The sequence below is a fragment of the Mytilus californianus genome, unplaced genomic scaffold (genome assembly GCF_021869535.1).
Source record: "Mytilus californianus isolate M0D057914Y unplaced genomic scaffold, xbMytCali1.0.p SCAF_4, whole genome shotgun sequence".
Classification (NCBI taxonomy): Eukaryota; Metazoa; Mollusca; class Bivalvia; order Mytilida; family Mytilidae; genus Mytilus; species Mytilus californianus.
In genome coordinates this window covers 93,997,786-94,025,643 of record NW_026262690.1, presented here as the reverse complement: position 1 = coordinate 94,025,643, position 27,858 = coordinate 93,997,786, and the positions used below count along the sequence as shown (strand labels likewise).

At 30.7% G+C, this 27,858-nt stretch overlaps 3 protein-coding genes across 5 annotated transcripts in view; 2 read left to right on the top strand and 1 right to left on the bottom strand.

The window, feature by feature from the left end:
• Positions 1 to 27,858, top strand: part of LOC127698854 (aftiphilin-like) — a 538,231-nt gene that overhangs the window by 402,113 nt on the left and 108,260 nt on the right. The window lies entirely within an intron of this gene.
• On the bottom strand, positions 130 to 27,858 carry LOC127698886 (consortin-like). Its single transcript, XM_052202606.1, has 11 exons — positions 27,744 to 27,858; positions 18,675 to 19,144; positions 17,092 to 17,276; positions 14,679 to 14,709; positions 13,763 to 13,849; positions 13,107 to 13,212; positions 11,800 to 11,830; positions 10,957 to 11,065; positions 8,940 to 9,056; positions 7,984 to 8,049; positions 130 to 5,456 (listed from the first exon to the last, which is right to left on the bottom strand). Exons 2-11 carry the CDS (start codon positions 19,096 to 19,098, stop codon positions 5,254 to 5,256), a joined length of 1,359 nt encoding a protein of 452 aa, XP_052058566.1. The 5' UTR covers positions 19,099 to 19,144; positions 27,744 to 27,858; the 3' UTR covers positions 130 to 5,253.
• The window catches only part of LOC127698875 (5'-3' exonuclease PLD3-like), a 31,548-nt gene continuing 24,293 nt past the window's right edge, over positions 20,604 to 27,858 (top strand). Inside the window, exon 1 of one of the 3 annotated variants that reach the window (XM_052202585.1) lies at positions 20,604 to 20,793. In XM_052202585.1, coding sequence (XP_052058545.1) covers positions 20,773 to 20,793 — 21 coding nt within the window. In that variant the 5' untranslated portion in view covers positions 20,604 to 20,772. Of the gene's footprint in view, positions 20,794 to 21,059; positions 21,204 to 27,858 lie in introns of those variants that run through there. The other 2 variants (XM_052202587.1, XM_052202588.1) reach the window with 2 other exon arrangements.

Here is a 27,858-nt window from a genome sequence, read left to right as displayed (position 1 = left end):
CATTGGCAATCATACAACATCTTCTTATTTTTATATCTGTTGTAAATACTTAACCTGCGTCAACTTTAAAATTTTAGAATGATGTATATATTCATAAAATTATTACCTTTCAATATAACAACAGAATGATATAACAGTTTTATTAATGATTTACAAACTTATAGAAGACCAGCTTCCATGGAAAATAAAAATCATTGTTTTAATAGTATGAGCTACATTGATAACTATGACAAACAATCAGCAAAAGGTATCACATGATTTCAATCCCTTAAATGTGAATTGAAATGTGTGAGTTCTATGGATGAAATTACAAGAAGAACTACTGCAATAATTTGACAATAAATAGCAGTTTATTCATTCAGATGTCAAAAAAATTCAAATTAGATTTTAATCCACTGTATGAAATTTTACTAAAATTTTGATTTTGTAAAACAGTTTAATGTTTACAGATAGAGGTCAGCCATTTAATTACTTTTTACAGTTCAATGGAAATCTAATGTGTAGCATTTTGTGAATAAAGATTTTCTAACAGGCCAAATGTACACTATAAACAGATTTAATGATCATTCTTTAATCAATTGCAAAGTCGTTTAAATTTTTAAAAAAAAATTGATTTTTCAATTTCATTTCTGTGTATATATAACTTATTTAAAAATTTTGAAACATTTTGGGAGTAGAAATGTTCATTTTCTATATGAACAAAGCTTAAACTACAAAAGTGAAATTTGTAACTTTAAGCCTAATATTTCCAGTAAACATGTACAGTTGTTTTTCAAATTATGTTTCTTTTTGTTTTTCTCACCTCCTAAATGGGAAAGTAACATAGATTATACCTTATATATAATATCACAAAAGTATAATAAATGAAGATATTTTCTTTATAAATCATTAAACTCAATAAATGATTAATGACTAATGATTCCATTTAATTCTATAAAATATTTCAAAAAAGCAATTAGAACATGTATATTATTACAATAAATATCTATAAATGCAAACCATTTATGATACAAAATGTATCATGTTTGGCTTTTGTAAATATATGAAGAAAAATTGTTAAATTATAAATTATTGTATTATTCAACAACACTACTATCTACATAACAGAATTAAGTTTAATATAAATTAAAAAATAACTAATTCATTTCTCTAAAAATCAATCCTTTCTGTTGTAAATTTTCACTAATGATTTTCAGGCCATATCAACAAAATTTTCATTTCCTTCGTTTTTAAAATTAGTAACATTCATTTCTTTTAAAATCAATCCATGATTTTGTTAATTTTTACCTTTGATTTTTAGGCCACATCAACAAAATTTCTTTTCCTTTGTTTTAAAAGTTCTTAAGCTTTTTTATACAAGTAAAAACCATTAGGGAAAGGATTCTCCAATTTCTTTCTTTCTTGGATGACTTCAGTAGGTGAGGCATGATTTAGCAATACCTTTTTTAACATCATTTCATAACTTAAGGCAATGTTTGTCACAAAAATCTAAATTATTACTCAATTAATGCCGCCTAGGATCACCAGATTTCCTACAGCAAGTCGTGGTTCTCCCCACAATTCTGCCTCAAATAAAAACTGAGTCATGATAAACGCAAATAGTGCTGAAAGTGGCATTAAACACTAACAATCAATCAATTAGTGCTGCAAATGACATTTCTTTACTATGTCTTTTAAATGTAAAAAGGTGGACTAATGGAAAATTGCATGCATAATATCATAAATTTATTAAATATAAAAAGCTAAAAGAACAATCAATCAATCAATGAACATGAAAATTTTTTCACTATGGCCTAGGAGTTACTGTGAAAGTTTAATTGTTAGCGGGGTACCAAAGATTTTTTAGGGATTCACTCCAACCCTGAAATAAAGCATATTTTCAATTGAGGACAACTGTATTAATCTTATAATTACACCTTATATAAGAAATCCAGATTTTGATTGGTTGATAGCCAGTGTATTTTTCGCATATTCTAATATTTTTTCCTCATTTCAAACGAATTTGCCTGTTTTTCACCACTGCTGGTGAATTTGCCTCAAATACCATGGTATTTGCCATTTTGGATATTCCTTTTTTAACCCTCTTGAGCATTTTCCCGCCAAAATTTTTCGATTATGACGTTACATAAAAAAGAGAGCTAACACGTATTAGTACATGTATAATTCCCGCGTTTCTATGATAATATCCTCTTATCCTCAAAATTATGCATAAACATGTTAATGAATTAGTTTCAATCCAAATCTATTCGGTATAATTAAACAGATATATCATGTTATGGAGGGGTATTTGCGAAAAATACCAGTCTTGGGACCGAATTTCACTCGCCTAGCGTCTCGGGAAATTTTACAGTCCCTTGACTGGTATTTTTCGCAAATACCCCTCCATAACATGATATATCTGTTCAAAAGCACATCTAATGAAGGAAAAGAATATATGACAAACAGCTAGTAATATCTATAATAAAAAAAGAAATATCACTGTAACATAGAAGACAATAAAGCTCTTTAAAAAGTAATTCCAATAGGAATTTCAGAATTTCAACAAGCTTCATTGTTTCTTAACTAATCAATTCAACTTTGAGGTGTTAAAATTTCATGGTTTTATCTCTAAATTCTATGTCATGATGAGGCAAAAAAAAAATAATACATGTGTTTCGGCTAACCCTACCTACCCTAATTTTTAGTGCCTACCCTAACACTTTTTATGCCATTTTGGAACAAGCACTGTTAAAGTCAGACTGATTCCCTAGTAGTAACCAGCTAAAAAATGTTTGTAAAATAAAAAAAAAATGTTTGTAAAATAAAATGATATTGCCTACCTATAGCTACCTACCCTATTTTTTTTCAGCACGTTAGCGGAAACACATGTATTATTTTTTTTGGCCTGATAAATTTTCTTGGTTTCCAGTCATTGAAAGTAATATTCTTTGAATGGTAAAATTTTCTTCAGTGTTTTCATTTTATGGATAATAACTATCCACTTTATAAAAATACTTAAAACAAAACAAATATTTCTGCATTTACAAAAAATAGATATTGCAGTTGAAATAGATAATTGGAAGACTGAACAATTTGACTGATGGTAAAATATTGGAAAACATGAATATTCAATATGTTGTATAGTATTAGGTTTAAAAAGTTGAATAATGAGCTAAAAATTAGTGTAAAAAATATTGAATTTAAAATATATTTTGCATACCATTTGACATATGCCTGATACATAGAAAAGAAAGTGGAGACATGGGATTGCTCACTCTTATTTTGTCTGTTTGTGTTTTATCCAGAAAAGTACAACTGTTTCCCAATCCATGGAAAGTATAACCAACAAAAATAAATAAATAAATAAATCAACAGCAGTCTACTCTCTAACTTAAAGTCAAGCTTCAAAGCCCCTGTCACAAGGCATTCACACTATAAATAATGTACAGATTCCAGAGATTAGGAAATTTACCATCTCTAAATGTATAAATATTTATTCAATTTGTGCCAGTAAATTACAAATTTGTATGGAAAACTTTTTTTCAAAGGAGTAGGTTCAGTAAGACCCCTTTTTGGCCCCAAAATATAGCAGTTTTACAAAATTGTGAAAATGTAATCTTTAAGCTATTTATTGTAAAGAAGAATGCTTCTGCTACATAAATATGGGCTGTTTTTTACAATACAATGCACATATATCGGGTGCTAACATCATCAAGTCATGCTAAATTACTGAAATCTTCAAAATTTAGCATTTTAGTTAAATTTTAGACGGTTTTCGTCTTAAATGAAAGTGGCCGCATTCGTGTTCATTCATAATATTGAAATATGTAAGTTGCATTTGATGATAATACATAATATATATAAAGGTTGAGGATGAACACGGATGCGGCCACTTTCATTTTTGACAAAAACCATCTGAAAAGTGACGTTTTTTGGCATATTTGATAGATTTTTCATATTTAAGCTTGAATCGGCGTGTTTTTTAATGACTAAATCAGTTAAAATCTTTCACATAAACTAATCGAATCAATTGAAATAGACATTTAAGTGTTTAAAAAGTGTCTAAAATCTTTCGTAAGATGAACTTGAAATTTGAGGCCAAAATCGGCCCTTACCGGACCTACTCCTTTGACCAAACCTGGCTTATAATGTAAGGTCTCATTTGGTTGTAAACAATTCACTCCAAAAAAATGTGCACAATAATACGGCATTTTAAAAGATACGAAAGTTGTATACAATTTGCAAGTCCATTATGAGTGTGCTTTACATTCCAATATTATCAGCAACATGATTCATTCTTTTATAGATGTGAGAATACAAAGCCCTGAGATACAATAGCATAAGACAAAGTAGACTAATCATAGTACATCTCCTTTTTTTATATAGCAGTATCTTAGGGCTATTCCATTAAAATGGATGGGGAGGGTAGGAAGAGACTTCCAAAATCATCCCAACAACATATATTCTTTCTTCATGTCATTTTGCATACTGTGGATTCATTATAATTCAAGGAATACACATTTTCGTGGATTATGAGGGTATGGATAACCCACAAATTTAAATGTTCAACGAAGTACACATTGATAATATAAGATTTACTCAATCCACAAAAATTGGTGTCCACTAAAATAAATGAATCCATTGTACATCAATTGGACATACAACCATTTAGGCACAACATCCTAGTAAAATAGCCTTCTTTTCCTATCCTCCCACATTCCTTTAAATAGGACAGCCCTTTAATACTGCTACTAGTGTTTTACCATATGTCCACAATGAGCTGACAAACTGAATTCTTTAATCTGAATTATGCTTTTCACATAGGCTTTTTATGTGGAGCAAAAACACTATTTGTGCAAATCATGTAAATTGCAAAATAGATTCTAATGAAAATTAATTGAGTTTGTACTTCACATTAAAATGGGCAACATGCATTCATATCACTTGAAGGTTATATCAGTGAGTTCTTTCTTCAAATGTCTTGCTCAATGTGGACAGACAGTTATTTACATGTAGATAGTTATGAATCAACTTTTTAACTTTAAAGAAGGGTTGTCTTCTCTTATAAATATTCTGTTAGTCCCTAAAAAATGGTCTAAACTGTCCAAAAATTATTAAAAATGTACTCTTATCAGATACCATTCATAATTGAGATTTAAAATTTGTGAAAAAAAGTTAGGGCATGGTGCCTAAAAACCAAAGCCCTCCATTAAAGTTATAAAGTTGGTCCAAAAATGTGATGAAACTTGATTAATTGCACAATTTTCAATACAATTACATAAATTTAGCATTAGGTCCCGCCTGGTATTGATAATACCAGTATTTCAGTCTCATATAGCCATAGTGTAGATCAGATTTTAATTTGGTACATGCATTGGATCCTACCAGGTTACAATACAGATATAATCCTAAGATAAGCAGCAGTACACAACAGACAACCAGTAAGGCCCACAATACAGTCTTGGCAAACTTCTCCTCTGAAATAGAAAAGTACCATACTAAATAATCAAAGGTTGATAAAATAGCAAAACAAAGAACATATGATCAGACATGGCTTGCAAAAATAATTTAAGCAAGCAACATTTTTTCAAACCTGTTTTTAATCTCTTTAGACTTTGTTACTATAGGCAATGAAGGTAATCAATGAGGAATCAAGTGTAATGAATTTGACATGAAAAAAATGATTACATAGTTCTTTTGATATGGATTCTATGAACTGACCATAACCTGAACATTTTACATTGATATGCATGACATATTTACACTTGTATACAAATTTGTCTGCCATTACTTAAAGCACACAAGTTCATGCAAAATTTTGCATTACAATTTAAAAAATTTGACGTCAAATTAAAGAATGATTGTTGCATGACATTATCCAAAAGTGTAAATACGTCTAGACAGCTACCGTAGAAAGGCTTGTATAGTTCGCAGTGGTACATAGTCCGCACCCCCTTCTCCCCACGAAATTTTAGGTAAAAAAACTTTTTGTAACTGTTAGAAAAGGTCTAATGAAACTCCGGTAATTTCAAATCCTGTGCGGTCGTTTGCGGTATTTTCTTGGAAAACCCTGATTTCCATCATCAAACAGAAGCTGAAACTGCTTGTAAATGATTCTAGAACGCTTCATGATTGTTAAAATAAGTTTAATTCACTTAAAAAACAATTTAGAAACTTGTGTATGTTTAAACAGGAAGTTTAAAAAGCACGTGTAAAAGAAGAAATTAACCGGTGAGAGTCGAAATCCGTACATAACAGATATCACTATAATACGACTTTGAAAGTAAAACAGTTCCATCCTTTTGTAAAACAGTCTTTAATATATCTATCATATTAATGTTTGAAGGGTCTTAAGCTAATACAAACCATATTAGTCAGTATGAAACACCAAAACGGAACGAACAATGACCGATTACGTTTTGTAGTTTACAAATTCTAAGCTGGTTTACGGTTGTCTTTTTCACTATGTTTGTATCGTTTCAATCAAGCAGATACCAGTTTATTTCAACCAATGCATTGAAAAGAAACGAGAAATTTGTAATGAAAGGTTTAGTTTTTATATTTATATATTTGATATTGAATAGAAATAACTTATTAATATGGATGAGTTAAAATTATTAGTTTGAAAAATGATAAGAGCGCCCTCTACAATATAAATAACAAAGATGGCGGAACGTAAACAAACCACCTCGCCCGCGAAATTGAAATTTTTCTCTTATTTCTTGCTTATTGTACTCTATAGTCCGCACCCCGTCTGGAAGGTCCAATTTTGGAGAATAAAACCGCGGACTATACAAGCCTTTCTACGGTATCTGTCTTATTGAGGACTGTTGCTCTGTGAGCTTTCAAATTAATATAAGCTCAATATGTTGGTCTAATAAAAAGCAGGGTATATACCTTAAATTATTTTAATACCATCTTGTCCTCAATATACTTGAAAGATTGTTATAGGATTAAACGCCCTTTTAAAGGAATTTATTGGTGTATAAACTGGTCCAAGTCACTCACAAACATATCATGAAAGTCCAATATTTTTGTGAGTGACTTGGTCCAGTTCATACACCAATAAATTCCTTTAAAAATACGTTTAATCCTTATAATTCTTTTAAATTGGAGATAAGGGATTTAATTTTCCCACTCATAAACTATATCACACGTAAGTTGTATACTTGTGTCATTGAACTGGCCTGGCCCATGAATATATTTTTTGGTTAACGCAAAAAAAAAATGTACTCCATGAAATTTGCTATCTGATAAAAAAAACACTACAAAAATATCTTACTATCATTCAAATGAATGTTTTGTGTTTATTATTTAATTTAACGATGAACACGAAGTGAAAATAAATATTTTTAGTATCGAGCCTGTTTGTGTTATTATCGCAGCCATTTTGATTACATTGGTTACCAAAAGTAGTTCCGTCAACGTCGTCTATCGAAAAAATAAATAACTTCAAGAGCCACTACCTGAAGCACTCTCGACCAATCATATTAACGTATTCCCTAATATGCAAATCATATAAGAATATACTAAAATACACTGTATATTGTTACATCCTACCATCACTTTCAGGTTAAATATTAATCAAAATAATATATGATATAATACAATTCCAACTTTCAACAGTGGATGCATGATTTAAAAAACAAGTTTGTTGAAATCTCCCAACAAAAAAGATATTTTACATAAAATGGATAACAGAAATAGCTAAAATTATTGGTCAGAACAACAGACCACACAAACAAAGAATAACCGACTCCTATTTGTCTATCTAAAAACAATAAAATATGTTAAAACTAAAATCCTGACTCATAAAGAAATAGATTAACAAAGAAAGACAAACAATACAAGGTCAAGATAGCCTGATTCCGTACATCAAGAAATAATGTGGAGTTACATCAGTTTAACAGGCACAACAAACCTATTTGGAAAGTTATTTGCCTATTTGGAAAGTTATGTTGTAAAGGTAAAACATGGGTACATGACATAACATGACATACATACCATGCTGTATTTGTTCATTACTCTGAAGCTGTGATTCATCAAAGTGGACTTTCTTTTCTTTTTCACCTGGAATTTACAATTTCATTGTATGTAAGGAGAGTGGAAATTCATAAACAAAATATCTTTACATTGATGCTTTTGTTCGATTCAATTTTTTAATAAAGTGGAGATAACTCTTATAGTAAAATTTGTATAAAGTAATGTTAACGAAATTTTCAATTTTTACTTGTAGCAAGAAAACACGTTTGATGACACCATTTTTCATTTTTATGTTTAAAAAGCATATTTTAAAACTTTTATTCTCATATTATATTTCAGAATTCTATCTGTCATAGATATCTACTGATTCACCAAAAAAGTGTTTTTTTCATGAGTAATCTATACCAAATTGTGCATGAAGCTTGAAAAATAGCACAGTGACCAATACTTTTTATAACATTTTTTATATTCTATAAATATTTAGTGAAGATCATCCTTAAAGCACTTTTAAGTTGATGTTTCATGTAATTACACGTGGGTTAAGTATATACTAAAATATTGCGAGCAAAACAAAAAGGGGCATCACTGACTAATCAAAAACTTATTGAAAAATTGACCTAAGGAGTTAATAATTAGCTTTCTATTGCCTTACTGTTTATGAAAAAAGCCTCATAAAAGATACCAGGCTTATATTTTTTTGCGCCAGACATGCTTTTTGTCTACAAAAGATTCATCAGTGACAATAGAATAAAAAGTTAAAAAGTCCAAATAAAGTTTGAAGTAGAAGAGCATCAAGGACCCAAAAGTCTGAAAGGTTCAGCTTAGGTTATCTTTTCATGCGGTAGAAAATCTTTAGTTTTATTAACAACAACAAATTTAGATAAACAAGATAAACAAAAATTTGTTGCATGTTAAAATTAAAGTTCATTTGTTTTTACACAGGTTAAGACCATAATTTTCATCATTAATATACTTACTATTTTTACGTTTTCTGAGAATAGATACTGGTTCCTTCTGTTCCCCATCTTCTGCCTGTGGTGATCCCTCAGCATCATCAATATCATCTGGTTTGTCAGCAAACTTCTTTAATGATTCTGTTAAAAGAAAGATAAAAAACCTGTCTTCAGATTAACAATTTCAACATCAAAATTCAACAGTTAAAAAAATAAATAATAATATTAGGTATTAAATAGGTAGCAGGTTAATGCAACTTTTGTACACATGGGATTTTTATAAGGTAGGCGATTTTTTTCTTATCAACTCAGCACTATCAAAAGTAAGAAAAAAAGGCTCATCACATATAGGTAAGATTATTCATAAAAATATGAGTTTTCACCAAAAAAAAAAAATTAAAGTGTTTGCGATATATAACAATAAAAAAAAATCAAACATTTTTCCATGCTATTGATGTTGAAAAAATAATGTATACAATTTGACAAATGCCCAAAAGATGAAAAAGTTTGTATTTGTGTGATGATGTTTAATAAACAGCTGCACCATGAGCGCATGATACGCCTGTCGTCTTGTGTTTGAATTTTTATGCAATAATCATAAATAGTTTCTGACATACGGCCTGACATGCGAAAACCTCCTTTTTTTTACAAAAAACTCAATATCTCTAAAATAAAATTTTGAATCATCACCAAAAAGTATACAGATCTTAAGATTAATATAACTAAGCAGTGTGTAAAGTTTTAAGCAATAATCATAAACTGTTTTTGAGATACGGCGTGACATGTGAAAACCCCCTCCCCCTTTTTTAACAAAATACTCAATATCTCTAATATAAAATTTTGAATCATCACCAAAAAGTATACAGATCTTAAGATTAATATAACTAAGAAGTGTGTAAAGTTTTAAGCAATAATCATAAATTGTTTTTGAGATACGGCGCAACATGTGAAAAAAAACACACACCTGTTTTAGTTATTAAGTCCCGTAACTCAAAAAGTTTTAATCTTATTTTCACCAAAAAGTATACAGATCGTTTGATCATCTTAAGAAACAACTATTTAAGTTTCATGAAATTTGGATAAGTCGTTCTCAAGTTACGGTGCGACATGTTTACGCCGGACAGACAGACGGACAGACGACATTTGTATACCATAATACGTCCCGTCAAAATTTTGACGGGCGTATAAAAACGCTGCAGACCAACTAATGCAATAAAAGTTATTATTCTATATTAAAAAAAAACAGTTGAATGAGTTGTTCTTTTCTGCTTTATTACAGCATATAAAAAAATTAAAAAAATAATGAGGTGATGGGACACACAATGGGGAATATTTATAAATGGTGTCTCTTAATTATACATGCATTTATTACAGTCAGAAAAAGAGATGAGATTAAATTAAGTGTTTTCTGAAATTACTGCACATTAATACTTGTAATGATATGATCTTTTAAAATATAAAAATAATGCAATGATTGTCTTCTTATATTTTTGCATCAATAATATTCTAGATTTAGAATAGTTTCAAGCTATTGGCAAATATAGTTTTGTTTTTAGGGCATGAACTATTAAAACATTTACAGCATAAACCATTTGTGTGTTTACCAGTTCATCTTACAAATGGTCAGTACTTTTTTTTTCAAAAGCTATTCAAAAATTGTGCAGTATTGGAAACAAACTAAAGCTGCTGGGGTAAAACAGTCTAATGCATGTAAATTTACAGTAATTCAACCTAAGGGTTGTACCAGATCTAATGCCTGGGGGACATGGAAGGCACTGTTTAAAGACCAAGACCACCCCAAAAAATAATGATTTTCATTTGACTTCTTATAAAGTTCAAAGGAAAATGCTACCACCCATACTTAATAAATTTGCGTGCCTTCCATCCCCCTTCCTAATAAATTTTATAACAGCCCTTAGTAAATTTTATATAAACATCTTACATTTTTTTACCAACCATTTTATATTCAAATTTTTGGTTTACACAAGTATGGCTTCAGTTGTAAAAAAAACTGAAAAACATTTTCATCAAGTTGCTGTACCTTCGTATTGTTCAGCTCCAACCTTGGCATAGACAGATGCAAAGAAGTCCAGACTTTCTACAGTGACAGGATCTTTGTCACCCAAAACTTGCTGTCGTAACTTTGTAGCCTGAAAATGTAAATGGTGTAACTTATAAATTATAATTTCAAACAAAACTTTGACAACTAAACAAAACATACATTCTAAGTTTTGCAAAAATTATTGAGCTCATAAGATAGTATGAATATATACTAAAACTACCTTTAAGAAATGTACAATAAAAATCATCTGCTCATAATAAGATGGACAATCTTTGCTTTCTACTTGATAAATGTTCCCACTTTTCTCCAAATTCAAGTCAATGGGTTTCCCATTTAAATTTTTCACATTTTATCATGCCAGGGCCTTCTATGGTATTCTATGAAGTTTACTATCAAGTATGGGTTTTGCACATTGTTGAAGGCCATATGGTGACATACATCCTCTTTCTTTGTTCTGCAGTCAATTCTCATTTTATTCATGAGATACTATATTTAGCAGATTTCATAGGTGAAATAGGAACTTTAAAAATTTCTATATCAATGAAATTTGTTCCCACAAATATATATGAATCCACATTTCTTGTCTCATTGGCAATCATACCACATCTTATTTTTGTACTAATATTGTGGGTTTCATTTTACATTTTTGGGGTTCGTGTTGCTTAGTCTTTAGTTTTCTATGTTGTGTCATCTGTACTATTATTTGTCTGTTTGTCTTTTTATTTTTGGCCATGGCGTTGTCAGTTTGTTTTCGATCTATGAGTTGATTGTCCCTCTGGTTACTTTCGTCCCTCTTATACAGAAAATAGAAGAAACACAAACCTTTCCTGCATACTCTAAAGCCAGCTGTGGTCTGAAATATAAGCACAGAAAGTGTTTATCAACCATTAAAGAGATTCTGAAAAGAGTTATCAGAATTTTAAACAGATTAAAGAATAGATATTGCAAGAATATCTTAACGTAAGAGATATTGCAGATTTTTAGGGGAGGCACTTGTTTGTTTTTTATGAATCAGATTTATGTAATATCTTAAATAATAACCTTCCAGCCTTTTTTCTGGAAATAGCCACAAAACAGAAATCTAATCCTCAAGTTTTTTTAGTTTCCTACACACCTCAAAAGGATCTCTTTTTTTTAAAAAGTAATCATTCTTTAAATAAACATGTAATTATCATCACAAATATTGCTATTACATGCATCGCTAAAAGACTGGACAGCCAGGTGATTATAACCAGCAATGACAGCATTGAAATAAATGTACAAATATAAACAAATCAAGGATTATGTTAGGATGGTGGTTCTCTCCAGGTTCTCCTGGTCTCTTCCATCTATCAAAACTGGGAATCATGATATAGCCAAGGTGACTGAAGGTGGTGTTTACCACCAACAAACAAACGAAGGATTCTGCTTTTTAATGTCAATTTTGATATAAAATATTCATCTGTGTTGATATATTATAAATTCAAAAATGCTTCAATTCTTGACACTAAATGCAAGAACAATGTAAAACTAGATTTGTTGGAACTACACTAATGGCCCTGCTTGCAAAAAAAGCTTGTAGCCATTTTTAGGAGTGGAAATTTGAGAATGAAAGTCTGTATAACTTATTTTCACAAAATTTTTGTCCAAAGTCCAAAGCCCATAATTTCAACAAAAATCAGGGGAGCAGAACCAAACGTAACTCAATCTGTAAATCATCATAGGAGACTCACATACTGAAAATCAGCTCAATATGTGAAGACCTTTAGAAAAAAGTCTGTACAACTGTTCGTTGGGGAATGAAGGAATGACGGATAAACGGTAAAAATAGAAAATATTATATGCCTTTTCTATATTAAACTTTGACACCAATATAATCCCAGGAATTTTGCTCAAGGAATTATATTGGTTGTGGGTTGATGCAGTGTAAGACATTTTCAATGTCATATCATATACACTTATTTTATTCCTAAAATAAAATTCACATGACATGACAATATACAGATAAGGGGTTTGATAAAGTCTTTGCAACTGTGACTGGTATCATCATGATCATCATGGATGGCTGATACAGAAAGATTTCCTTTGATTGTATTACACATTAAATTTGTTTGTATTAACCACTATGTATATAAATATAAAGCACTTACTGTTCCCTGTCCAAACAGAGTCTAGCCAAATGTTCATACTCTGATGCTCTTACTGTGTCTGTTGTCATGTTTGGTTGTAAGCTGCCTCCCTTCATCTGTGCTTCCTCTGTAACATTGTACACAAACAATAAAGATTAATATGTTCTCAGTTTATATCATATATTGTGTTCTATAACTCCCTGTATTTAATATAATTTTGTATTATTCTTTGCATTTAATTTTTTTTTTTTGTATGAACATATTGTGTTTTGAAAATTTAACAGCAACCTGATGACACAAAAACATCAAAGGAAATATAGAGGTCACCATACCAGTCTAAGACAATCTTCAAATGTTTACACAATACATGCAATAGACAAACTCTAAATTGCATCAGGTCTAAAAAGTTAATAATTTGATTTTTTTGTTTTTTTTTGTATTGAACATTTTATTATGTCAATATAACAGCAACCAGCTGACAACATAAAAATATCAAAGGACATATGGAGGTCAACATAATAGTCTTCAACAGTAGACAAATGTTTACACAATATGCAAACTTTTAATTGATCAGGTCTAAAAAAAATATTTAAGATTGAATAAAAAAAATTTGATGTGTCAGGCTCCACAAAAAATACATGTATGAAGGATTTGTATGAATTATGTATTGTACTTACCAAGCTTATGTTGTATATCAGTTGTGTCTATCAAAGCACTCTCATAATATACCTTTTCTGCTTGAATGAAATGAACAGCTTTGTCATCTGAATATGTGTTAAGGATTTAGTACTTTGTAAGTTTTCTATTTGGGAAAGCAGAACATTGCACTATTATCATAAACCATAAGATGTTATCATGTTCTAGGGCAGATACACAAAAATCTGAACAAATGAAGAGTAAGAAAAAATAAAAGTTCAATATTCTTTTGAACTTAATTTTTTTTTATCTGTCACTGCAGAACCTGTACCTGTAAACTCTTGATGCACTAATGAAAGAAAGAAAAAACATGACAAGTGCTGTAACCCATAGCAACCACATTTATTTAGAATAGCTTTTATATTGCTATGTGTTGTAATATTGTTCTTTATTGTTCTGTATATACATTAATAACTTTACAATGAGTATGCATTTTTCAATGCGTTATAGCAATTTGATGCACGATTAAAAACTCTTTTGTTCGAAAAAGCTTCAAATTGTGATATCCTTTTAACAGGTCATCTTTAAGTTAGATATCGTTTTTCCTCTCAATATGCTAAAACATTCTGTAAGGCTTGAGGGGCTAGATGGAAAATCCAAGTTGTGTGAATAGTGTAAAGATGCAACAAGCTTTTTTACAGAAAACTTTCTGTGGCCATGACCTTTGATCTCTCTGATTCAGACTATCATAAGGAGCAAACAGTGGCCATGACCTTTGATATCTCTGAATCAGAATATCATTAGGAGCAAACAGTGAACTAAATCAAATGAATACTGTATGTAAAACACAAGTGCTATATATAGTCCCCCAAAACGTGTAAAAAAAATTCTTTGTAAGCTTTACATCATGTCTTTACATTTTATTGATTCATTTATGATCACAATAAGGAAGGATACATTCTTCTTTTTGATAAAATATGTCGGCAATCTGAAATGAGTAAATATTATGTTATCAAAACTATTCTGAAAATGTTATAATAAAAGATTAAAACAGCATAAAATGTTCTCAAGGTTGTTCAATATACTAGAAATTCTATTCACTTTCAGTTTCTTACATGTATGTCTTGTATTTGGACATTGGTAAATAAAGGATGACTCTAATTCATGGTTTTTTTTGGCCGTCATACTATCTCTTTATATTCATGATATTGTTTTACATTTAGTAATTCAAAACTGCAGAGCTCCAGATAAGAATTCCAAAATTGGGGTTTTTACCCACCATTTTTTTATGTAATTGGGTGATAAAGTTTTTAAATTGCATTATCAATTCCAATTCACCCCTCAAGCAAATATCAAATTGGGTTTTTCACCACCAAGCTACTTAATGTATTGGGTTTTTTCATCAACACAATATTGAATGTTTAGGCATGTTATAATCACATTATGTCAACCCCATGCAGATGTTTTTCCATCTTAAATGTGTTTCTTTCTTTGTATATATGCTAGCTGTTTTATTTGGTTTATTCACTGACGAGCAATTGTACGTTTAATTTGTGTCCGATTTTAAACGTTCTGCCAGTTTTGTATTTTCACAACTTATATAAACTGCAGCTGGTGTCACTAGTTGGACAGTTACTAATTACCTTTCTAGATCCCATATGATCACCCTACAGTTTAGTTGGGGTAGGCGTGGCTAAGTGTTTAGATTTTTATGTAATATATGTGAAATTTAGGTGCTGTAAGAAAGTTTTGCCAGTCCTTTCACCTATTTGTTGGATCTACTTTATAATAAAAATAATAAGTAGTTCCCAGATTTAAGATATACCCCAAAACCTTGACAAGGTTTATAGGTTTAATGACGGAGACCACATTCAACTTAAATTTACAGAGTTAAATTTACAAATAATTCTGCAACATCAAATAAATGAATGACAATGTTAAACTGCACTTGCCAATAAGACAACTATCATAAGCATACAGAACAATAAGACCAAAACAAAGAAAGTGTCAAGATGCATTGACGTAAAAAACGGATATGTGTATTCACTCATCAACTAAAATGAAAAAAATAATATATAAACTAAAATTATACTTGAATGTTTTTGTTTAATTTAATTTACATAAATCTGGGTTAAGTTGTCCCAGCTGATTAGAACTTTTGGTTTCTGATGCTTTCCAACTACATATATCATGTCATAATTAATTTGGCCTTTCACTTTTTCCAACTGATTTCGTTCTTGACAAAACCCTGTGTTTATCGTTCTAGCAATGTTCTCGTTAAGGTACGCAAATGGGTCTTGTTATCATCATAATAACTTTCCCTAAAGTATCAAAAAGAAGCTGAAAACATGCTTCTATTCAATATTTTTATCAGATATTTACTTTCGTTTTAATTCATTGTATGTTATGATAAATCCCGAGCAATTCGAAAAAAATATGACAACAAGACAAACGCTAATTGGATAAACGCCGAGAAGATTGAAATGTTTTCATAAACACGTGTACCTTTTGAGCAACGGAAAATTCCAACAGGGACCCATTTCGGCTACTTGATGCAGGGCTCTATTTTTAGAAAGAAAGGACATTTCCAATTATAAATATTATAAAAATAGATTTACGTGACGACTGTAATCAGATAAGGGTAAATAACGCAAACGATAGCGAATAAAAGCGTTAAGAACTCATGGTTTTGGCATATAATTGGGTTTTCCTTTGAATGAATTGGGTTTTTGAACCCTGCAATGGGCAATTGCATTGGGTTTTTAATTATTTGTATTGCGTGATCACGCAAATACGCAGCTTATCTAGATCTGGAGCTCTGAAACTGCATTGTTTTATTATAGGTAATTAACAAAGTTAAGATTTTTCCAGTCTTGCCATATTTTTTTACAATAAATTGTGCAATCTCAGTACACAGTTTTGTCATAATCATTTATCATTGGAAAACACTCAATCATGAAGGTGCGAATTATCTTTTAATACAAAAAAGCTTCCAAGTTCTAAATGGTTGGTTCTGGTTTACCATAAGGCCATATTCTAAGTACGCCCTGTACTTTTCATGTGGAAAGTGCTTTGAATATATACAGGTTTATATTTTGTGTTCTGTTATCGATTTTAATAACAGATGCAAAAACAAAATTGCCTTTTTTTTCAAATATTGAACAATTGTGTTTTTCGAAGTCATCATTATGTTGAGGTTAGCATTTGGATTTCTTTGTTCTCAAGGAATCATGATTTTGCAAAGGATGTGTACTTTTACATAAACAAGTAAATGATGTCATAAATTTGTATATATTTCAAAACAAAAGGAACCAATTAAAAGTCCTGTACATATTTCAATTTAGTAATACTGAAAAAATGTACTACTTACATTTCTGAGACATTGTGGAAGTAATGGAAACCTTGTATCTTGCTTCAAACCAGTTAAACATGCCAAGTAACATTTCAGTGCTCTATTTTTCTTTCCACTTTTTTCAAAATTCAGTCCTTTCTCAAACATTTTATTTCTTGAGTCACTGTCCATATCGGCACCATCTCCAAGACCTATTCCTTCATCTAAAAATAGAAAAATGTATATAGTTGCTTCAAGACGTTTGAAAATCTTATTATCATATTCTTTCTTATTTCAAAACATTATTTCTGCTAACATATATAGTGGAGTCAGATCTGGTTTTCCTTCCGAAACACCTGAGATCTCCTCCAGTTTTTTGTGGGGTATGTGTTGCTAAGTTCTTATTTTCCTGTGTAGTTTTTTGTAGACTTTTGTTTGTCTTTTGATGCTTTCATTTTTGGCCATGGTATATATACATGTTAAAGAAGATGTGGTATAATTGCCAAGAAGACAACTCTCCACAAGAGACCAAATGACACAGAAATTAACAACTATATATAGGTCACCGTATAAGGCATATATAGTCTATTCTTAGAGTTACCATTTTTGGTATCTTTTGTCTATTGTGAATTATTTTTTCAACTAATTTAAGTATGTAGATTATCTGCTTTGACTTTTTTTATCATATTTTTTTTTTGTCCTTTTTTTTTCATTCATCTATATATTGATTATATGCTGTAAGTGTGGGGAGGAAGGTCGTTGGGGAGGAAGGTCGTTTTTTTTTGGTAATGTTATGAATTGCGTCTTTGTAAAAATTTGAGTTACATGTACATGGTACACCTGAAGTATCTCAGTCAGAATGTTTACTTTTCAAATATACCAGTATGCATGTCGTTGTATTTCTTTTCAGGTTTATTGCATATGTTTTTTTCTGAAATATTATTACATTGTTTGCAATGAATTACCGTGATTTCCCACTCCTCTGACGTCATACAACAATAGGTGTTATCAAGACGTCGATAACGTTACATCAAAACAAATTGTGAATGCGTAGAAAGAGATATAGTCCCTTGCATTTTCTATTCTATTTCCATTAAAAAGCCCATTGTCAATGTAATAAAAAGAATAACAAAATTAAAAAGAATCAACAGCTCGATAATTATAGAATAATTAATCAAAGAATTTAAATATCGAAAAATATTCAACTCGTGACCTAACAACACTGATGATAAACTGATGCGCTACGCGCATTTGTGAATTAATGTGTTGTTCGGTCACTTGTTGAATATTTTTCTATATTTTAGCTTTTAGACCTATATATATATATATTTATATTATATGATTTTTCCCTTTGATTTTCTATTTTGTAGGCTGTTGTGTACTACGCATGCGCAGTGGTGTTGCTGTATTATGATGACATCGGGACTCTAATTATTTCATTTTGTTTGATAAAATAATCAAATAAGCTGCACATGCTGGCAAGCTATTCCTATGAAACAAGTGTTTGTTTTTATTTTACAAATACTTTATATTGGTTTGAGGTAACGAACTTGAATGCAAGGTTTGTTGTAAAAATGAATTTCACCAAAAAAAAATTTTAGTCTTCCGATCGTAAAACTCACCATCTTCATCAGATTCTTCGGCATGATCTGGTGTATTATTTGGCACATTCTCTTCTCTGGTAGTATCCTTGCTTGTATTAGGTACTGTTGTGTCTTTTGATTGCTGTTCAGAGCTCGAGGTATCACTTTTATCACTGTTCACTTCCTGTTCAGAGGTTCCACTTTTATCACATTCTGACTTATCACTTTCCTTGGAACCTTTATCTGAACTTTTAGAAGACTGCTGCGATTTTTCTACATCAGGTCTATCCTGATTTACTGATTCAACCTTTTCTGATTCTTTTTGGGGAGAACTATTTGCCTGATGCGTACCTGTATCATTTGTATTACTTTCTGACGATTCAGGCTTTTCTGAACTGCTGTTTGTTTCAGCAGTGCTCACCTGACTTCCTGGTTTATTCTCCGTTTCTCCATTATCAGCCATCCTTTTGCTACTGGTCTGTCAGCTAAGAATAGACATCTGTATAATCCTAAAATATAAATTAACCAATAATAAATTCCCTGTTCCTTTGCTTTAGATTTTAATTCATGTTTGTGTACATCCCACAAGATTAAAAGTAAATTTGCACATGTTACATGTTTATATAAACATGTATGTATATAGGTTTGAACATTGTTTTCAATTTAAACTTATTTATATTTTTTCGTTTGGGCTTGTATTATATTTGCCTTCAGGTTTATATGATCCGTTCATCCTATTTCGACTCTTCAAGATTCAAGAGTCTATTCTCAATTGAGGTAAATTATATGGCCTTCCAAATACCGTTTCGATTCCTAACATCACTGAAGAGACATTTATTGTTGAAATCCGGATATGGTGTACAAATTTTTGCACCTCATGTTTGCGGTATACCATCTTTTCCGCAAGTTTATTGTTTTTTGTTTGGTATTAAATTAATAATAAAGATCCATTTTCTTAAATCTTGTGATCCGTTCATTTGGCAATCGCCAATGGCAGTCAGCAGGGTTTAAGAACATTCGTTGTTTGACCTGTTAGTCAAATGCGTTTTGTTTAAATATACTTTTTCACTTTTTTGGTCTTTCGGAAAATGTTGTTTGTGCTGTATTTAGACCCCTCTACCAAGAAATTTGTTCTGCATGCACACATATTAAATTGCGGTTTTTATCCAAAGCAATCATAGGTTTGAACATTGTTTTCAATTTAGACTTATATAATATATATATACATGTATACAGTATATTGCCATTAAAAGAACTCAGTTACACTACAGTTCATGAATATATTCATTTTCACTAACCCAAAACTGCTAAAAAAGCTACATATGCCTCCCCTTAGGAGTGGACATGCAATTTGTTTTTCTTATGAATTGTACATCCAAAATTTGGAAAGGTGAGAATTAATTTTACCAAGAAATTGAGAATCGTTGTTCGATTTATAATATACCACAGCCATACAAAATGTATCCACAAACATAATTCAAGAAATCTGAAACCAAAGAAAGTTAAGTACAGCTTTGTAAATAGACAACTGGTATCTAATCTAATGTACATGTAAACAAGATTTACTCAAGCATCAATTGGGCATGGGCATACTTCTGCCCACGGTGGGCAAGTGGGAAAAGCAAAATCCACGTGGCCTGTTGTGTACATATTTAATAAACATACTATGTTATGATATAAAATGTATTCAACTTGATTAAGTTTAAAAAAATAATAGAATTTAATCAATTATGTTAATGTTTAAAATTCATGTGGATTTTATTTAGTCTGAACCCTTTTAGATTTTGCACATGAATATTCCATACTTTTTCAGTTCATATCTTAAATAAATGTCAAATTAAAAAAAATACATTTTGGACTTTGTGATAAAAGTTAAGTGCTGACCTTTGAAAAGGAAAAAAAGGTTGTGAAAATGTTATGAACAACTTCCTGTACTTGAAGTAGTAATCAATTTTATCATTATACATATATGCATTGTCATAATCATTTAACAAGTACAGTTTATAAAAATAACCTTTTCACAATGGAATCGTTTTGATAATTAAGTTTATTTTTAAATTATAATGAGGATATAATAATCATTTGATAGTGACGACTGTGAGCATGATAAGTGACCACTTGATTTTAAATTGAAGCTATGTCATGTGAGTACTATAAAGTAAATATTTGTAAACCTAAATAAATGGGAAAGGATGCAATTCATTATCAGCACAAACGATTCTTAAGATTTGGCAATTCAGAAAATCTTTTAATACATTTTTTTTACAAGCATTTGCTAGCCATGAGCAGCATTTATTAAATGCTGCAACATTGAGTGAGAGAAACAAAACCTAGTTTTTCAAGATTTAATTTTATCTGTACATGAAAGTGGAATATCAGTGTATTTTGTTATTCAAAGGGAAATTAAAATACAAATGTACAAGTATAATTTTTTATTATATTAATATTGGTTGCAATGAAATACTGTGATCTCCCAGTAAAAAAAAACCTGATAATTTCAATCCTTTTGACGTCATACATCAGGTGTTGTCAAGACATTGTTGATGATGTTGCTTCAAAACGAATTGGGTATGTAGAAAAAGATATAGTTTCTAGTATTTTCTACTTTATTCCTATTAAAAAGCCCTAGGTCAATTTAAATAAAAAGATAACTAATCGTAGAATTCAAGTGTAAAAAAATATTCAACTCATAATGGACAACACTGATATAAATTATCTCATGTGCTAAGAACATTCTTGAATTAATGTGTTGTTCGGTCTCTGGTTGTGTATCCATCTTTTTTGTATTTAAAATTCTTTGATTAGTTATTCTATAATTACACTTTGGACTGGAAGTAAATTCAAAAGATTAAAATGGTCAACTTTTTTTTTCATTTTACTGTTAAAAATAAAGCCAAATAACATGAATAAACAGTTGATATGTAATAATAAACTGTTGATACAGAGAAATGTTTTGCCTATCGGCAGAAAATTCAGAAAAAGTCAATCAGATGGACATCACATTGCTATTTAATTCATAGTTGCTGGACCATGAGATAGACGGTAGCGGGTTAAAATGATAGTCAAACTAGAAGTACTGATAGCAATGCAACCTCATAGAAATATCATTGTCTGCTAAAAGTATAGTTCCTATCAAAGTAACTTAAGCAGAAAACTTAACATTGAAAATTGGTAATTAAATGAAAGTCACTGGACCATGACCTACAGGGCAGGGCCTCAAAATAGTTGTCAAACTGATATGTAACTGATAGTAATGCAACTTTATAGAAAATATCATTGATCTATCACAAGTAGTTCCTCTCAAACTAACTTAAACATTAAACTTAACATTGAAATTTAAAATTGAGAATGGAAATGGGGAATATGTCAAAGAGACAACAACCTGACCAAAGAGCAGACAACAGCCGAAGGCCACCAATGGGTCTTCAACGCAGCGAGAAAATCCCGCACCCGGAGGTGGTCCTCAGCTGGCCCCTAAATAAAGTTGTGTACTAGTTCAGTGAAAATGGACATCACACTAAACTCCAAAACATATAAATGAACTCAAATTAAAAAACATACAGAGGCTCCTGACTTGGGACAGGCGCAAAAATGCGGTGGGGCTTATTAATTGAAAGTCACTGGACCATGACCTAGGGAGAAGGGCCTCGAAATAGTTGCCAAACTGATATGTTCTGATAGTAACGCAACTTTATAGAAAATATCATTTATCTATCACAAGGAGTTCCTATCAAACTAACTTAAACAGAAAACTTAACATTGAAAATTGCTTATTAATTGAAAGTCACTCGACCATGACCTAAAGGATAGTTCCTATCAAACTGACTTAAGCAGAAAACTTCCACTTGTTGCTGCTGCCAGAGGAAAAGCAACACCTATGTCTCGCCTTCCGTGACTTTCATCGCAGGCAAGACAAAAATATATAAAAAGGAGTGATCTTTTATACATCAGGAGTGTGATTAAAATTTGAATGGATTATTGGTATTGTTTGGATTTCATGCAAGTGTGGAAGATTTCAGAATTTCAAGGGCTTTAAACATCTTGAAATCCTTTACTGCTTATAAACATGTACTTCTTTTCATAATCATGACAATCAAAATGAGCATTAGAAGACAGGAAATGAAATTTAATTTTAAATGGAAAACTATAATTGTTGAATATTGCAGTTAACATACAACTCCTAAATCAATAATACTAACATGACTAAATTGTCTATCATTTTGCAGATAAGACTTATTTGATTTAAGATAAATCTATCAAAAATACAAGAAAAAATTACCCGACAACTAAAGGACATGTTCCTCTATTTACATTATGAATTCATATAAATCAACTTACAGCATGAATAACATTGGAACTTTATCTATATTGCAGATAACGTTTTTTAAGATGTGCAAAAAATTTATAATCTTTGGTAAACAGGACTATATTAATTTTGTTAAAGATTCAAGCAAGAAGCCAATGATATCATGATGAAGAAGTCCTCAATAACCTGACAACAGTAAGAAATTCAATATTCTTCTTTTACTAGGGAATTCAAAATCATTAAGGTTTATCTTTACCTTTAGGCTAAAATGACTGTGTTTACACAACAAAATCTACATTGGGTGCAGACAAACATGTGCATCTGGAAAAACGTTTAAGATATATATGTCAAGACCTAGATATACATGTATAAAATTCAAATGCATTTTACGTTTGAGAAAATAAAAAATTCGTAAGGGTTCCGCGGAACCCAGTGTCTCGCCTACTTTTGGTGTTAATCGCAGGCTCAACAAAATTGAGGAAAAAAATTAATAAAAATATTCCTCTCTATACTATCTTTTGATTGTAAGTAGCTTCTGTCCAAGTTTGGTAAAAATCCAGGATAATTTATGAATCTAATAAATGTTTTAAAAACTTAAACTGCAGAATGTATGTAATGTTGACTGGAAGAAAAACTAAGTCCATTTATAAGTAAAATATGGAAAAAATGGAACAAAATTTTATCAAAATTTCCTTCTAGATACTAGCTTTTGATCATAAACAAGCTTCTGTCCAAGTGTGGTACAAATCCAGGATAGTTTAAGAAAGTTGTTAAAATTTTAAAAACTTTAACCACAGAGTGAATGTAATGTTAACTGGCAGAAAAACTAAGTCCATTTATAAGTAAAATACGGAAAAAATGGGAATTTTTTTTTACAAAATTTACTTCTGGATACTATCTTATGATCATAAACAACCTTCTTTCCAAGTTTGGTAGAAATCCAGGATAGTTTAAGAAAGTTATTAAAATTTCAAAAACTTTAACCACAGAGTGAATGTAATGTTTCCTGGCAGAAAAACTAATTCCACTTATAAGTAAAATACGGAAAAAATGGAATTTTTTTTTTACAAAATTTACTTTTGAATATAATCTTATGATCATAATCAAGCTTCTGTCCAAGTTTGGTAGAAATCCAGGATAGTTTAAGAAAGTTATTAAAATTTCAAAAACTTTAACCACAGAGTGAATGTAATGTTTCCTGGCAGAAAAACTAAGTCCACTTATAAGTAAAATACGGAAAAAATGGATTTTTTTTTTACAAAATTTACTTTTGAATATAATCTTATGATCATAATCAAGCTTCTGTCCAAGTTTGGTAGAAATCCAGGATAGTTTAAGAAAGTTATTAAAATTTCAAAAACTTTAACCACAGAGTGAATGTAATGTTTCCTGGCAGAAAAACTAAGTCCACTTATAAGTAAAATATGGAAAAAATGGAATTTTTTTTTTACAAAATTTACTTTTGAATATAATCTTATGATCATAAACAAGCTTCTGTACAAGTTTGGTAGAAATCCAGGATAGTTTAAGAAAGTTATTAAAATTTCAAAAACTTTAACCACAGAGTGAATATTTGTGGACGCCGCCGACGCCGACGGAATGTAGGATCGCTATGTCTCGCTTTTTCGACAAAAGTCGAAGGCTCGACAAAAAGTTAACTTGATTTTGCTGCACACGTTTTTTGTTCCTGCTGAAGAGGTACAGTGTAAAATAAAATTCATTTGGTATGGCCCACTGAGTTACATAGTTTAAATCACCTACATGTAGTGTTGTGCAGATTATCTAGTGTCCATGTCAATCATTCAATACAGTTCACTTCAATTATTACATACAGGGAAGTTCTCAAACATCTTAACCAAATTTGTTCATTTATGGCACCTGTTGCAGGAATGAAAAAAAAGTGCACAGAAAAATCCAGTTAGGTTTTTATATTCTGAAACATAAAATACATTTGAACTTTATTTATCTAGGTCTTTTTTTTAGATGCACAGGTTAAATAATACTCAGAGGAAATATTAGATATTTTAGATTAAACCTTAACTTTTCTTTTACAACATTTACACATGAACATGTTCCTGTATTGTTTTGAATCACAGTTAATGGCCAAAGAAGGTAAAGACCCATATAAATTCCATTTAATCTATAAATTCAACAACACTTGCCATTATCTTGATATTTTTTGGTTAAATAATCAAGAATTCTCTAAAAATGCTGCGGAAATTCAACTTTAAATAAAAAATATAAAAACAGTAATAACTGTCCTTTCCTTGATTTAGACTGTACTTAAAGTTTTACACAGGAAACTCTACACAAAATATATCGACAAAAAGGTAAAATTTTTCATTCCCTATTGTTAAATTTTTCTCTTTTGGACAGTGATGTTCCTTTGGCCGAATCTAACAGTGTTTATATATCCCAACTAGTTTGCTATATCCCTGTCAGTCTATAGTGATGTTATAGATTTCAATAAACATAATCTACATTTAATTGTATATACAATGTATATATTACATTAATTAAAAGTCGAGGATTTTGTAACCACAAATTACTTAAAACCTTTACTAAATTCTTTCATACATGTAGATACATTAAAAGTGAAAGATTTGGTTTGGAAGTTTGGCTGTACTTGCATGAATTGTAGAAAATTTATATTACAAAAGGGATAGACTAAGCACACCTTTTTTTATGATTATGATGGTGATATTGTTTATGAACCCTATAATTTAGATATGATCGGGGTAAACTTATTGATCCTTTAAATAGACTTATCTTAAAAGGTTCCCAATTTAACACTGTAATCTTGGAATACATTTTGTATTGTTTTATCGATATAAATATTGATTTTGTTATTAATAAATAAACACCCCACAAAATACATTAAATATCATTGCTATACACCTACATGAATGAAATTTTTGTCCTACATTCTGTCTATACCTATATTTTTGCATTGCACAAGATCATGTTTTTCTCTTACTGTTAATGACTTCTTTACACTAAATCCATTGGATGTATACTGATTGATATTAAGTCTAAGTTACAAGATTTTTTTATCACTTGTTATTGCCTTTGAACAAGCTTTTAATATCTGAGTATTCTTAGATCTGTACTTTGTGTCTTTACTCTTTGCATGGTGTTTTATGAGTTGTTTTTGTGCTTTGTATTGATCTGATGAGTTAAATTTTCTCATTGTTGAAGGTTGTGGAGTTGCCTATAATTGCTTACATCCACTAAGTGACTTCATTTGAACTTTGGTGGATAGGTGTCTCATTGGCAATCATACCACATCTCCTTATTTTTATAAGCCCTTTTCAACTGATAATTTGTTCTTAATATGTTGTTCTGTAGCACCAATGTCCTAGGTAAGGGGAGGGTTGTGCCTTACCCCAGTCAATAGCCTGTAGTTGAGTGATTGTCAATTGTTGATGTTGGTCATCTTTGATTTTTGTTTTGTATAGTTTAATATTGTGTTGTTCTATTCACCACATGCACTGTCTCAGCTGTTTGGGGAGGGTTAGGGGCCTGCAAACATACATGTATTCAACCTAGCCACATTCTGTATGTGCCTGTCCCAAGTGAGGAGCCTGTTATTCAGTGGTTGTTGTTTGTTGCTATTTATCATATTTGTTTTTCGTTTATTGTTTTGTCAATAAATCAGGTCTTTAGTTCTACATGTATTATGAATTGTTTTACATTTGACATTTCAGGCCTTTTATTGCTTGTAATGTGATAAGGGTTTTGGTTTTGCTCATTGTTGAAGGCAGTATGCTGACCTGTTGTTGCTTTATTTTTTTAATATAAAGTTTGGGATTTTCAAATATTTTGGCTTTGAGCATCACTCAGCATGAACATGCTGGAGATATTTATTTTTTTTCCTTTATTGTTTAGTACAGAAATATTGTTTGAGATGTTTTACATTGGTCATGTCGAGGCCTTTTATAGCTTGCTAGGCGGTTTTGGGTTTGCCAATTGTTAAAGGCCAATACTGTCAATGGCGGTCCCTATCCTATGTAAAATCATACACATGTAGGAAAGGGACGGCCATTGACAGTACAACCTAATCTAATTTACTATTCAAGTGAGTAAGATGAGGTTTTTCGGTCAATGCAGCCCCTTTCTATATGATTTCTAAAAATAAATTAAATAGGAAAGCGACAGCCATTATTCGCCATTTCAGAATCTAATGCATTCTGGGTAATAATTTCAACAGAGTACACCAGAACTTCGTAATTGGTTAAAAATGTCCTAAACAAGGGTGTGACGTTATTTTCATTTCGAGGTATGAACAATAAAATTACCCATAGTGCTTTATTTCAGAAACAGCCTATACACCTTATCATTATTTGGAAATCTGCGCCGGTTAACCCGAGAATCTGCGCCTCTTGAACTATTAAATCAATAAAAGTCGTCATACAACAATCACATTTCCATTGTGGCATCAGATATTTTCTATTGTGACATCAAAATTTTACGGGAACCTTTGTGATGTCCAGTAATGGTGGACAAATAGCGATAAGGTGTATTGATAGTAAAACCTCATCTGACGTACTAAACGAGCCCGTCATTATCATGATTATATCCAGCTATGCTTAAAATATTTACTTTTAAATTTCTGAAATTACAGGCTGTGTTTCACCATATTCTAAAATAATTCATGTTATATTGCGGCCATAAAGGGTTGAGCACAAACGACTAAATATCCTAGAGTGGAAAATTCCACAACAGTTTATAGGACATCCGACAAATTGGGAACTATATCCATTATAAATGAGTAACATCATTATGGTTCGCTTTTAACTGACCTTTTTATGTAAATTTGCTAAGGAGGCGTCAACTTTACAAGATCGTGTATTCAAGAGCAAACTTGCAAGACGTTTTGAGTGGTTTTGCTGTCAAATGCCTGACAATATTTGTAAA